Genomic DNA, 15,076 nt, shown 5'->3' on the forward strand with positions numbered 1-15,076 from the left:
GATTCTGCAAGTGTGAGAGCATGGGAGAGGTAGAATAAGAGGGGTGTCAGAGCACAGGGTCCTCGGGATAAAGCCAGTTTTAGTGAGGGAGAGTTTCCGAGACAAAGATAACCCAACATTCCTGAAACACCATAGTGGCCAAAGCCGTTGCCATCATCAGGAGGTGTCGTAAGTTGTGTGCCCACACTGATGGACACTGATGGCACTGAGGATGATAGCAGGGGACAGGGAACTATACAGGCCTATCACCAAGGATTAGGGGAGTTTTTTGAGGTGACTTCAAGGGTGGAAAGTGGGAGGAAAGCGGAATCCCTATAATGTGTAGGGCAGCTGGAATACAGGCTGGGATGTGGCTGGGAGCAGGTGCACAGATATCACCTGTCAGGTACTGAAGGAGCTTTGCGGAGGTCAGATGAGGAACACAAAGGCTCAGGAAGGAGCAGGGACCCTACGGCTCCAGAAGTCCAGTGGGGAGGGAAGGCTGAAAGGAGTAGGGAAGACACTGACCGTGACCTCGGAAGGAGGCATCAGAGATGAGTGTGGAAATCAGCAAACCTGCCCATTTGGGTTTAGGAGACACTGTAGTGTGCAGGGAAAAAAATGGTTTTTTTTAAATTAAAATGGAGCTCCACAGGACAGGAATAGAAGGTACCAACCCGTTGTTGCAAAGACGCCATATTCCAGGCCAGCTAGCCAGGGTGGAGAAGGAACACGGCTGTAGATAACAGGGATGAAGGAGCTAACAGGAAGAATATTTCAGCATTCACGGGGGTGAAGAGCATGGGCTTCAGGCTGACTGAAGGGTCTGTGTCCTCCTTTCTGCACGTGGGACTCACCACTTAGCTGCTCTGGATCTCAGTGTGGGAGAGTCATCACTGTTCCATAGACTTGCAGAAATCCTGTAAGCAAAGGGCTTAGGACAGGGCTTGGCATGGAGTGAGTGCTCAAGAGTGGACAGTCATCGTTAGTAGTTGTAAAAGTAGAGGCAGTGGTCCTGTGGAGGAATGAATTGTTGGAGGAATTTTTCAAACTAAAGAGAAGCCAGGTTACTGTCAGAATATTGGGATGGCTGCAAGACTTGGAGTTGTTTCTCCTAGTGTCTATGGATTGTGAGACCAGGAGTGCATGAGAAGTGAGGCAGTTGAGGAAATCTCTACTCCCATTGATAACGTGTCCCTTTCCCAGAGATTCAGGTCTTGCAAAAATAACTCAGCTTCAGCCTACGTCTGCACTCAAGGATTCAGGCACATAAGATCTGAGGGGCAGATACTGAGCAACTTAGTATTCCCTGCTGCCCAATATGGCTTTTAGAAAAGAATGAGCAGAAAAGTGGTTTAATTTTGACCACACTATCCAGCAATACTTTGCAGTGATAATGTCTGGTGTGGCCCAAATGACTCACTAATCAATACATCATGGCGCTTCTCCCAGGCTGGGTTAAATTTCCTGGAGTCAGAAAGAGTGAAAATGTTCCTTCTGAAGATTCTTCAGTTCTGAGAACGTTCATTCTATTACACACACAAAATGCAAACGTCAACCCACTTCCCGTAGAAAGCAAACAGTGCTATGTGAGTCTTTCTCATTCTCTGCAGGATACATACTGCAGTACTCTGAGGACAACAGTGAGCAGTGGGGGAGTTTTCCAATCAGCCCCAGCGAACGTTCCTACCGCTTGGAAAATCTCAAATGTGGGACTTGGTATAAGTTCACACTGACAGCCCAAAACGGAGTGGGCCCAGGGCGTATAAGTGAAATCATAGAAGCAAAGACCTTAGGAAAAGGTAGGTGTGCCTTCTCGTCGCTTCTAAATATCCTCCATTTTCCCAGCCAGAAGGGGAGATTGGAGTCATAAAAGATCCATCATGTTTTATGTTTATGTGTTTGAACTTTGTCATTCCTCAGATGGCTTCAGCAGTGCCACAGCATAATGAGAGGGACAGCTGGACCTTCCAGAGTGTTCTGGTCCTCTCTTTTATTGTTTCATTTGCAGTTAAAGAGAAGAATGTCGTTTGAAAATCAAGAGCGTGGTGAACGTGAGGTGCCAAGGCTGTACAGCCATGAAGCGTGACACTTGCCCTGTCAGCCGTTTTGAGGCCCCATTCTCCCTTAGCCAGCCCATACCCCCACCTTCCTATCATTTCCGCATTGCCACATAGCCCCTGCTTTTCAGAGGGAAAATGATGGGTAAATTGTTAACATTTCAAAATGAGTTGCATTTTTTTTAATCTAAAATGTGGACTTTCAAGGAGATGAACCCCAAAGAAATGATATTCAGAGAAAGAGGTTTTGTCCCAGGAACTCCAGAAGGAAGGAGGGGTGATGCAGCTCTGTGTGAGCAAAGGGAGAAGGTGAGGAGATGTCTCTGCAGGCTTCCCTCCCATGGGAGTCCTATCAGGTGGGGTGGGGTCAGATGGCAGGAGAGCGAGTAATGAGATGGCAAGGGTATTATTTGTGCCCGGTGCCACAGTTTTGAGTAACAAGTGGTAAGAGGTCAAATGATCTGGGATTGATTTATGCAGAAATATATCCATTAGGTCCCTGGGCTCCAAGACCAAGTGTTTAGTTGTGGAGGAAAATCTGTTGGTGCTTCCCAAATCCAACTCTGTCTTCTCTTGAGTCAGGTTCATCACATGAGGATGGAAAAAGGTCAGCCCAGCCCACTGCAGTGCAAACCACAGAAGGAAACCCATACGTGAACGTCGCATTGTTCTTTAGGGAACTCTAAGATACCCCAAAATAACCTCCGCCCGTGCAATTTTCCCTCACACACCCAGGTCATTACAGTTGGAGAAAGCCTGTTGGTCCATAAAGTCTCTATTAATGGGACAAGTTGCCAGTGCCTGTGAGCCAGACTTGAACTGAGCTCCTGGCCTCGCTGGAGGAAGCAGTCTGAGGGAAGTGCGTGAAGACGCTGATGGCCTCCCCATGTGTCCTGTGAGCTGACCTCCATGTGCCTTCTCCCGCAGAGCCCCAGTTCTCAAAGGAGCAGGAGCTGTTTGCCAGCATCAACACCACGCGCGTGAGGCTGAACCTCATTGGCTGGAATGACGGCGGCTGCCCCATCACCTCCTTCACACTGGAGTACAGGCCCTTTGGGACCACGGTTTGGACCACAGCTCAGAGGACCTCTCTCTCCAAGTCCTACATCCTGTATGACCTGCAGGAAGCCACCTGGTATGAGCTGCAGATGCGGGTGTGCAACAGCGCTGGCTGCGCGGAGAAGCAGGCCAACTTCGCCACGCTGAACTACGACGGCAGTAAGCTGGCTGGCTTCGTGGCCCTCCTGTTTGTGTCTTGGGGAATGTGCACGTGGGCCCTGCCCCTTTCCCATCGAACATCATCTTTGCCATAGTGTGACCAGTGCCCATGGAGCCCATTAGGCTTTGGGGATTCAGTGAACTCTGTCTGGGGCTCCCTAGTTCATTATATCCAGATGACCATCACTGTGTGTCCAGAAATAAGAGACTCAAATGAAATGAGGCTTGGATTCTGCAAGTGTGAGAGCATAGGAGAGATAGAACAAGAAGGGTGTCAGAGCACAGGGTCCTCGGGGAGAAGCCAGTTTTAGTGAGGGAGAGTTTCCAAGACAAAGATAACCCAGCATTCCTGAAACACAGCAGTCACCAAAGCCGTTGCCATCATCAGGAAGTGTCGTAAGCTGTGTGCCCACACTGATGGACACTGATGGAGTCTCAGTGGGGAGTCATGGGGCAGGAGTGATTTCTCTCAGGGCTGAAGGACTCTTGACCATGTGGTTCTGTGCTTGTGTTGATGTCTATGAGCTAACATTGCGTTTGTTGTCTCCCACCCCTTTCCCCACCTCATCCCAATCCACATAACAACTTTCTTTTTTGCACTCATTATGCCCTTAAACTGCATGTGCGAAAACAATTTGCCATGGTAAAGGAGCTTATGTTAGTCTCTGGGCAGGAGCAGGGTCACCGATGGAAATAGGATAATAGAAATCCATGAACACGTGCACACACACAAACTCACACACACTTGCCACTTGCATTTACTTTCCAAAAACTAGGTGAGGTGTCTCTTGACATTAGTTAACCAAAAATAAATGGTTGAAAATCTCACTCATTTTTTCTGGTATCAAGGGCCATTTATTGCTAACTGAACAAATGCTAAGCCCAGCAAAGCTGAAAGGGAGTGTGTCCTTGACTGTAACTTAGTAGGAGAACTTTAGAAGGTCCCGGTAGCAGCGCGTTGATGCTGATTTCTCACTAGGGGAACAGCAAGGATTGAGTTAGGTGCTCTGATTGCAAGGTAAAAATGGCAGCAATGCATCAGGATGAATTGGAACTCCAGCGCAACTCTCCTCAGAGCCTTCTGTTCATCTTCTGTTGGTCAGGCTAGACCACAGTGTTGAACGACTTAACCAAGAAACACCGAAACCCTTTATTGACAGTTAGCCAAACCAAGACCAAGTTGGAAGTACTCCTCTACCTGTGGGTGATGCTTTGTGAGGAGACATCTTTCAATGAAGTCACTCAAAACTAAGGGCTGTGAAATTAGACAGAGGCAACCCATGAAAAGCATCAGCCCTTGAAGAGAAAGGTTGCCCTCTGGAAGAGTGATTCTTCCTCTACTTCGTGCATTCAGGAGGCCGCTTTATTACAGCTCCAGCAAGTAGCTCCTTGGAGCACAGTTTATGCCATCCTAAGAAGAGTGTCTGTGAAACTAAGGACCCACAGAAATGACCACAAGGAGCTAATGAGGTGAAGTTGCCTGGGATTTTCATCTGATCAATTTCTCCTATAATGTCCGGATGGTGCAGAACTGGCTCTTCCTGCTTCGCACACAGAGCAGACCTACCCCAAATCTCCTGTCCAAGGTCATTTTTCCACAACACCCTCCTCCGCCAGAGCCCAGGGTCTTCCTGGCACTTCTGGCCTGGGTCTCAGGGCTGTAGGAAGACCTTGAGCTTGTAGAAAGTTCTTCTAGTGTTGGTTACACCAGCCGGGGTCCCTAGCCTCTGCAGGGGCTCTGTCCTATGGCCCCAGAATAGCCTATGCCCTCCCAGACAACAACTTTTCTCTTCAGGGGCTGATGCTTTTCATGGGCTGCCTCTCTCTAATTTCATAGCCCTCACTCGAGTGACTTCATTCAAAGGTGGCCCCATCACAAAGCATCACCCACAGAGAGAGGAGAACTTCCAAGCTGGCCTCTCCCCATAATGTGGCTGAATTATTTGATCTTACAAAGTAAAGAACTTTGACACTTACCAGCCACTTTACTTAGCATTTAAGGGTTCATCAAAATCCTCTGTTAACCAGCACACATTTGAGTAGTAAGTATCTTTTTTGCTTTAGATCATTGTCTTACAATATTCACTTTCTGGTCCCCAGCTTCTCTATAATATGTGCAGATGCCTGGGCACCCAGCTTAAATGTGCACACTGATGATATGCTCACAGCTCATGATTTAATTAGAAAACTACTCATGTAGAATTTGAAACTGTGATTCTAATTCACAAAGTGCTCTGCGGATTTTAAATGTTTGTCTTCTAAGAAAACATATCATTTTCTCACTTTAAGATCCCAAATTTTGAAAAATCCTGCAAGCTACCTTTACATTTTGGAAATATGAAATGACTTTATGACAGTAAGAAATAAGACTGCATATTTATATTTTCCTTGAAAGAGATTACAGATTTCTTTGGACCAAACTTATGAATAGATAGCTTTAATATCTCTATTGTCACATCTGCCTGAAGAACTTTTTTATCTTGAGAAAACCAAGATGGACAGCCTACATTCATATCACTCAGGTTTCAGAGTCCTCCATTTATCGATCTCACTCTTTCTTCTGCCATTTCCTTAGCCAAATGTTTCTGCTTGTCCTTGTGTTGTCTTGGTTTTGCAGACCCATCCTTATGGGCATCCTGTAAGTGCCTCTTCCCTGAATTTCTAAGCATTTGGAGACTTGGGTTTTCACAAAAACACTTTGAAGTTGGAAAAACAGTCTTCTTGGCTTTAGCGGAGATCTCAGAGGAACGAGGATTCCATTATCCCTGCTCTGCTCACTAAATGCGGGATAAAGACCATTTTGCTGGGAGAGAAATTATATTATTTTTGCATTCTCTTTTCCTGAAGTGCTGACTTTCTGGCCCTTGCTGTATATGGAAAGTGCAGTGGGGTGGAGCATCTTACATAATGGAGGGTAGCAAAATACATACCCCATAAAAGGTGGATGCCTGTGTTTAGATCTCTGCATCCATTGTACTGAGCATCTAGATAGAAGGCAGCTTAAGATAGCTCAGAGTTCATTTTCCTTCAGTGTTTCCTTGTAACTCGAAATAATCTGGATTTTGTAGCACTATTTAATAATGCCAGATCAAAAGTAGGCTCCTTTAGAAACCTGGATGGGTCCCCTTTGAAAAGTTGTCTGTAGCTCTTGTACTCTTAGATGGCAGCTGTTGAAGTAGATTTGGTCTTACACCTGTGACAAAAGCCCACAAATAACCTAATCACAAGGGATTTAAGCTTTATGCGAGTGTATCTAGGACCCTCTCCCTGCACATGTGCTTCTGTCCATTTGCCCAACCTTTTGTTCATTCTTTGATGTGCAGTTTTTTCAAGTAGTCTCTATCAGTTGTAGTGTGGGTGACAGTCAAGGGAACACTTAATTCTGGGTAGATGCATGTGGCTTTTGTCAGCACCGAGCCTGGGCCTCATGCTTTCAAGTGCCTGCGCTCAGTAGTGTGTCGCAAAAGGAAGTCCTTTTCAAATGTGCGCTATAGAATAAGTTGGAAATTCAGGCAGAGGGAGGGAAATAAATACGAAAATAAGTGAGCCAGGGCCTAGAAAAAGAGTTCTTTTCATTTTTCATCACCTCCGACACCCTAGGATCACACCACGATTTTTATAACCTATCATCCCTAAAAGCTCCACCATGCCGTCTTCATTAATAGCCATCTAACACCGTGGCCCTGCTTTCAGGTACAATTCCTCCACTCATTAAATCAGTTGTCCAAAGCGAAGAAGGGCTGACGACCAACGAGGGGCTCAAGATGCTGGTGACCATCTCCTGTATCCTGGTGGGGGTCTTGCTGCTGTTCGTGCTCCTGCTGGTTGTGCGGAGGAGGAGGCGGGAGCAGAGGCTGAAGAGGCTGCGAGGTAGGTCTAGACCCTGCTGTCCACCTCCGCATGTCCCCTGCTGCTCTGCAGCCACCGGGAGAGATGCCAGCTGGAGAACAAACCTCAAAAGGGAGTGACTCTTCCTTCTCTGACCCAGGTCCCCCCACTGCCTGGTTCTCTGATGTTCCTTCAGCGACACTGCAGAGCCTCAGGGAAGAACAATAAGAATGTTCCTAGCTCAGTCAGAAATCAGGCGAAAACCAGCCCGTCCCCTAAATCCTAGCTGTTGGTGGGCAAGGAAAATTAATTTTTTAACTCTAGTCTCTTTAATTTTCAGTGGGTCCAGCAAAGCCACCAATTATGGCTTTCTATGAAAAGATCTATCAGATTTGCTCCAGGAATGAGAATTATTTGACTGACTGGAAGTAGAAATTGAGGGCTTAGGGTACTGGTGAAGCATTGTGAAGCAGACGACACATGCCATCCCAAATTAGAAATGGGATCTGAAGCCTGGTGTAAGAGTTTCACTCTAATGAAGCAAAAAACTAATGAAGGCTGGAGAAGCCAGGCCAGATGAGCTCCATTGTGAACAGACACCATGATTATAATGTCCAGCCCCATGTCGTTCTGTGTGATGAGGCTGTTCTCAGCTTCTGGCCAAGAGCCCTTACTTGCCCTTGCTCTGCAATGTGAGGACAAGGAGTTATTTCAAATATGAAACTGTGCAGAAGTGTTCCCAGGTCCTTTGCCCTTTACCGGTGAGGGTATTTAACCAAGCCGCTTTTTCGGTAAAGTGCATTACAAGGTATTTTCATTTTAATATCAGTGTAGTGTGGGATACTTCTATGCAGCGTCCTGTGTATGTTTCAAAGTTATGTTCAAAATACAAATCTGGAAGCACTGTCTCCTCAAAACGTATCCCAAACTTTACTGATACATTTAGAAAACAATGACGTCTTCTGTAAATACTTCATTTGACCATAATCCACTTAGAGCAGAGAACGTGGTAATATTTTCACCTGTCTTCACTTATCCAAAGCACCCCTTTTTATGGAATTCTAGTACATTTTACGATCAACTTGCTTTTGCTCTGCCAACAAGTTACAGTTTCGAAGTACATTGTACTTCATCTGTACAATTAAGAATCTGTCCATGGGCCGGGCGCGGTGGCTCAAGCCTGTAATCCCAGCACTTTGGGAGGCCGAGGCGGGCGGATCACGAGGTCAGGAGATCGAGACCATCCTGGCTGACACGGTGAAACCCCGTCTCTACTAAAAAATACAAAAAAAACTAGCCGGGCGAGGTGGCGGGCGCCTGTAGTCCCAGCTACTGGGGAGGCTGAGGCAGGAGAATTGCGTGAACCCGGGAGGCGGAGCCTGCAGTGAGCTGAGATCCGGCCACTGCACTCCAGCCTGGGCGGCAGAGCGAGACTCCGTCTCAAAAAAAAAAAAAAAAAAAAAGAATCTGTCCATGTAAATCTCCTGCAGCCCAATTAATTCAGGTAAACATCAGTCTCCTTGAAATGTTCTTTCTCAATTGTGCGAACCAATTATCTTTTAATTTTGCAGACATTACTTGAGTGAATGCTAGGTGCTTAATATGCAAAGATGAAAAGAAAGAGCTTTCTGAACTCTGGGTTTAAGGTAGGAGGTAGACCCATAGCAGCTACCAGTAAAAGAACAAAACTGTCATGAATACAGAAATAGGGCTTCAAAGAAGGCCTACATCAGTGAAAAAGAAGGACAGATTAATCCCAGGTGGAGAGGGAAAGGGAGGCCACCTCAGTGCTAAGTAAAATAGAACTACAAGTATATAACACAGCCCATTATGGTGAGAAGTTCCATACAACATGGACCGTGTTGAATTCCGTTCATTTCATGAGTGTTCATCACTAAAATACAAAAAGGATGTTTTCATAACCTTGTTCACGGTGGCCTGGACTTTAGAAGAATTGTTATGAGATACCAAGGGTGTCTGTCCTTGTTACCATTGGATAACTATGTCTAACTACTTGCATTTAGAAGGCTATACGTTGTCTGTATGACATTTCTAAAAACCAATAGTAAATATTTCTTATTAATGATTTCGATTTAATCACAAGAGTTAAGCATCTAGGTAATGCTTCTCATCAGTCTACACCCTCTGCCAAATTCAGCTTGTCTTCTTTTCCCTGATTCCTATCGCTCTCCATCCTTCCCAGCTATTATTTTATTTTTCCTATTTACCTTTGAACTTGAGCACCCCCAGCAGTGCATTTCCTGTCGCTGAGAGTGCTTCCAGATAAACGTGCTGTGGACTCTAACTGAGTGAGGCCTTTGGGTTGAAATGATGACCCATGCATCCTGTATTTGAATTCTTAGTAGTTCTTTGTGATTTAATTATTGCTGTATAAGGGCTCTCTCCAGAAAACATCCTGGGGCTGGCGTTTTAATTCTTGGTCTCTCTGCTTCTAGACACTAGTGTTTTGCAGTTGGGCTTGGTAAAGACAGCAGTCCGTCACCTCAGAGAACATGGCCTTTCATTCCCCAGAAACAGTTTGTTTTCTTTGTTCTGGGGAAAAGGTAAATCTAACACAAAGGTTTCAGTAGGAAGAAAATAAGTGCTGGGGCAAAGATTCCTAAGAGAGGTTGAGGAGCAAAGAAGTTCAGAAAATAGCTTGCCGTGGCACAGAGGTATCTGCAGTTCCGCATTTTGTACGTGGCTAACAAAGGCTCTCAAATCAAGAATCTGACAAGAGGGCAGTCAGGATGCCAAGGATTGGGTACACAATTTCACACCACTTCTGAGTGGCAAGTTTTAATGTAGACACACTGCAATAAATGCAATTTGACAAACCACTGTAGATTATCTACCAGGTGCAAGATGGAACCTTTTTTTAAACTATTGGTAACATTTGCTTGTCGACCATTTCTATTTGATCACAAGAGTTTAGCTAGGTCCTAGAGAGAGAAGAGATTTCTAAGACTCTGAGAACTATAAAAGGTGACATTGTAGTGGCAGTGGGTCAAGACTTGCAAGGGGCAGACTCATCTCCATACCTGTGCAAAGCACTGCCATAAAAGGACAGCGCCAGAGGTGAGGGTCATAAAGGGGAATCGATGAAAAGTCAGGCCTTGCCCCAGAAAGACCTTTGTTTCTTAGCCCTGCAGGGCCCTGAAATGTTCATTACTAATTCAAAGTATTTTCAACTCACTCATGGAGGGAAATTGCAGCTGCCGAGTTTAAAGGAATAGGTGCCTATGTATTAAATATCCGGATTGCATTAGTCGAATCACCCAATTTCAAGCGAACCCACATGAGGTACAGACTCTGTGCCTGTGGAAGAATAAGTTTAAATATATTTACAGACTCTACAGACAGAGTATTTTGATTGTCAAAAGTAAGGACAACATTTCTAGTAACATGTCAGCATTGCCTGAGCAACCATCTATCAGGATCAGAAATGGAAATAAGGAGATTTGAATTATAGAAAAATATTATAGGGATCCCCAGTGAATTAGAGTGATTAGGTGAGATCAATTTTATATGGTTGAAATTGATCACATTTTTCAATTGCTAGAAACTACAAAAATGTTTATAGGCTGAGTATGTTTTACTGTATAGACAAGTAACCTAGTTAGATGAATATAATATGATGTTATTTTATGTAAAATTTTAGAAAGAAAGAAAGAAAATGGGACTCTAGCAGTGTAGTCAACCTATATTCTCTCTTCCTGAGTACTTTACTAATTTTAGAGCATAGCGACCTCCTAAACTCTAAATTGCCTGCAAGTGCCCACATTTTTTTAAAATCTATAACCTTATCCAGGAGTTCAGGAGCTGCATTTTGCTTTTAATGGTGCCCTGGTTTTTCTTCAACTTCTAGATCCTTTGAAGTGCAAGGTTATAGAGTGAGTCACTGGTTGGGCCTGAGATGCAGGCAGCCCCAACCTTATAAAATGTGATCCCATGTCAAGTAATCAACTCCAGTCTTTCTAAAAGCCTCCTCCTTTGGTATGCATTTATGCAAGAAAGCACAAGCTAACTCGGCACCAGTTAGCGTGGGTCAACCTGCAGGACTTCAAATAAGCTAAAGATAAAAATCAGTGAGGGATGTCACATTTGACCATGCTTTTGTGGCAAAGCGTCTTGCTTTTCTTGAATGGAAATGTGTTTATTATTTTAAAGATGCTTTGAAATGGATTGTTACAAAACTGATCAATTCTAGAAGACCGTTCCCAAAGAGGATCTGGGTTCATGGTGCTATGCAGGCAGATTAAGGGGTAGGTTATGAGGAATCATTGTTATTTTCTGAGTTCTAACAGGACATTTATCTGCTCTGCAAATGAGCCCAAAGCTCCCCTCATTTGGAAAACCAAAAGGTAACTTGAACTTTGCTCATCTAAAGCAGGAATGTGCATCCAGGAGCCCAGTGACACTTAGACTTGAGACAGACTCAAAGTCTTAGTAGATGCCCCAGCACTAATGCATAAAGCCACCCTAAATGTGGGAAGCCCACATTGTTAATGAATTAGTAGCACACATGCACCCTAGAGATTTCATTGCCAAGTGTGGCTAAGATGGCATTAGAAGCCTGTACCCTGAAACTCTTTAGTTCTGTGCTTTGTGTTTTCTTTCTCTTTCTTTCTTTCTTTCTTTCTTCCTTCCTTCCTTTCTTTCTTTCTCTTTCTTTCTTTCTTTCTCTCTCTCTCTCTTTCTTTCTGTCTTTCTTTCTGTCTTTCTTTTTCTTTTTTTTCTTTCCCTTCCTTTCCTTTCCCTTCCCTTCCTTTCGCATCCTTTCCTTCCTTTCCCTTTCTCTCTCCTTTTTTCTCTTTCTCTTCCTCTCTTTCTCTCTCTCTCTCTTTCTTTCTGTCTTGGTTTCTTAATGAAATTATTCTTTGAAAACATCAAACTTGTTATGGCAAACTGAATAGAAAAGGCTCTCTGCATCTGAGAGCGGGAAGCAAAGAGCATGGGGGTGAGGGGGAGTCGAGGGCTGCCCGTGGAGGGGGACCAGGGAGTGGGCAGTCGGGAGGGGATTGTGGGTCTCAGCCGGGCCCTGGAGCTCCGCCTTGCCTGGGTGTTCTATTTTGTCTGTATCTGTGCATGCAGTTTTTTCAGATCACCAGTATATATGGCCTTCTTTTTTTAATATATGTCTGCCACAGTTTTCAAATCAGCTTTCATCTGAGCATTGTGATGATTGGAAGTCCTATTTGGGATCTTGTAAAAACATAATGCAGGTTTATAGCCCTTGCAAAAATAGCTACTTTATGAGACTATTTCAATTCCACAGAAAGACAGGGACTGTTGAGGGAGAGGCTACAAATAAAAGCTTTTGATGGATGGTAATATAAGGTCAAAATCTGCTACCCTCAAATGTTTTTTTGTGGGTGTCTGCAGGTGACTGTCCAGTAAAGATATTAACCTAAGCATCTTCCAGTTTACGTAACTAGAACTTCGGACATTAAAACATAGCCTTGTGGCTATAAAACAAAATCTCTCTTTTTTAAAGAAAAATTGGGGTGTGCAAAATGTGAGGCAATTCAGCCTCTCAAGCTTTGCACAGTCGCAGTACCTGGGGTCGTGGTGAGCACTCTCCCATGCCATGCAGTGGCATGCTCTGCCTCGTTGATATGCAGCTTCATGCCAGGCACATCACCAGGATGCAAGCTGTGGTCTACAACCAGAACACAGGAACTGGGCAAGGCCAAGCTGGGAGCCTCCACATCCAACCAGAGGTGCCATTTCCCAAAACTCGATCTAACCACGTCCTAATCCACAGGCTACTAATGTTTCCCATTGTTTCGCTCCTCTTTCTTTTCCATAGTACTTCACTATACACCATCTTGCCTTAGTCTTTCAATAGCTGTGCAAAACGGTTGAGTATGAACTGCCCATTATGATGCCCCATTTTCTTTCTTTTCTTTTTTTTTTTTTTTTTCTCTGAGACAGAGTTTTGCTCTTTTTGCCCAGGCTGGCTTGCAGTGGTATGATCTTGGCTCACCACAGTCTCCACCTCCCAGGTTCAAGCAATTCTCCTGCCTCAGCCTCCCGAGTAGCTGGGATTATGGCCATGCACCACCGTGCCCAGTTAATTTGGTATTTTTAGTAGAGATGGGGTTTCTCCAAGTTGGTCAGGCTGATCTCGAACTCCCAACCTGAGGTGATCTGCCTGCCTCAGCCTCCCGAAGTGCTGGGATTACAGGCGTGGGCTACCGCATCCAGTCATGATGCCCCATTTTCTGACATGAAAACTGAAGGCCAGCTATAGAATTATCCAGAATCACATATGAGTCTAGGCAGAGCTAGAAGGGAGTTCAGATCACTCTCCCTACCCCACTCCTCTTGCCTTGAAACTTCTGTAGGATTTTGAATATTCAAGTAAGAAACAGGTTTTCTCATCAACATTAAGTAAGCTCTAAAGGTTTATCAATTATACCTGGAATTAGAAGATGTATTAACACAGTATCAATAGCTACTATATAATTTTGTTTGCCCATCAAAATACTTGGTCTATTGATTTTGTATCTCGATATTCACTGCCCTTCACCCTTCCCCTAATTATATTTTAAATATATATACATTATGTATATAGAGAGAGACATATACATATTCCTTCTAGCTTGCATATCTTCAACCTACTGCCTCTCTGATTCTTTTCTCCACTGAATGCTTGAGAGTATTCTGTCAGCTACACTACCTCTCAATTCCTCCCAAATTCTCACAGTCCCCTTCCACTTGCCACCCAAATGTAACTGCTTTCCTGAAGACAGATGACCAGTTATTCTCTGATCTCCACATTATCCTTTCAGCCATCATTTTTTAGCCCTCTTTGCAGCATTCAGAGTGTTAGCAAATGTTGTCTTTTGAAATGCCTTCATTCCACATTTTAATATCACTGGATTAGCCTGCTATCATTTCTCCATCATTTCCCAGTCCAACAGATAAGGGAGGAGCCCAGAGCCAAGGATGGATGTGTGGGAGTAGCAAGGGGCTTTAGAAAAGATGTCGCAAAGTCTGAATCTCAGATTGATCTGAAATGTGTGGGAAAAAATGTGACAGGCAATGCAAGGGCTGTTTAGCTGTGTTTGTGCAAGAAGAACACGGCTGTGAACAATGTTCTCATATTAACAGATGGCAGGTAGACAGGAGAGCTGCTCAGCATCTGCTTTGCTTGATGTGTACCAGGAGAAATGCTATTTGAATCAGAAAATGTGGACCAGGAATTATAAAAAGAAGGAAGGGAGGAAGGGAAGGAAGGAAAGGAAGGAAGGAAGGGAGGAAGGGAGGAAGGGAGGAAGGAAAGGAAGGAAGGGAGGAAGGGAGGAAGGGAGGAAGGAAAGGGAGGAAGGAAAGGAAGGAGAGGAAGGGAGGAAGGGAGGAAGGGAGGAAGGAAAGGAAGGAAGGGAGGAAGGGAGGAAGGAAAGGAAGGAAGGAAGGGAGGAAGGGAGGAAGGGAGGAAGGAAAGGAAGGAAGGGAGGAAGGGAGGAAGGAAAGGAAGGAAGGGAGGAAGGGAGGAAGGAAAGGGAGGAAGGAAAGGAAGGAGAGGAAGGGAGGAAGGAAAGGAAGGGAAGAAGGGAGGAAGGGAGGAAGGAAAGGAAGGGAGGAAGGGAGGAAGGCGGGAGGGAAGAAGGGAGGAAGGGAGGAAGGAAGGAAGGAAGGCAGGCAGGAGGGAGGGGAGGGGAGGGACTCAGGATGCTTATGAAAATAATCAGCGCCCTGATAGTTTAAAATGATTTATTTTTTTCAAAACATACTGTGTATTAGCCATTATGTGGAGGTGTAGATGTTGCTTTTTGCAGACAATGTTTACAAAGAACTATTACACAAGTTCCAAAGCTTAAGCAGCCTAATGCAGACACAATAAATGCTGTGCTGTTTCACTGAAGGGGAAGATCTCCACCACCACTAAAAACTTGGGGAAGCTGTCATGGGGTTCCAGTCCCATGATTCTGAAGGACAACATTTTAGGGTTCTGAACAAAATTTTTCCAGACATAACCCCAA

The 15,076-nt window shown here is 44.7% G+C and overlaps 1 protein-coding gene across 1 annotated transcript in view; it reads left to right on the forward strand.

Annotated features, from left to right (window-relative positions):
* DSCAM (DS cell adhesion molecule) overlaps positions 1-15,076 on the forward strand; it is an 831,700-nt gene that overhangs the window by 772,964 nt on the left and 43,660 nt on the right. Inside the window, exons 25-27 of the mRNA XM_028845317.2 lie at positions 1,593-1,781; positions 2,967-3,257; positions 6,951-7,127. Of these exons, the coding sequence (XP_028701150.1) occupies positions 1,593-1,781; positions 2,967-3,257; positions 6,951-7,127 (657 nt within the window). The remainder of the gene's footprint in view (positions 1-1,592; positions 1,782-2,966; positions 3,258-6,950; positions 7,128-15,076) is intronic.

This window comes from Macaca mulatta, chromosome 3, assembly GCF_049350105.2.
Source record: "Macaca mulatta isolate MMU2019108-1 chromosome 3, T2T-MMU8v2.0, whole genome shotgun sequence".
Taxonomy (NCBI): domain Eukaryota; kingdom Metazoa; phylum Chordata; class Mammalia; order Primates; family Cercopithecidae; genus Macaca; species Macaca mulatta.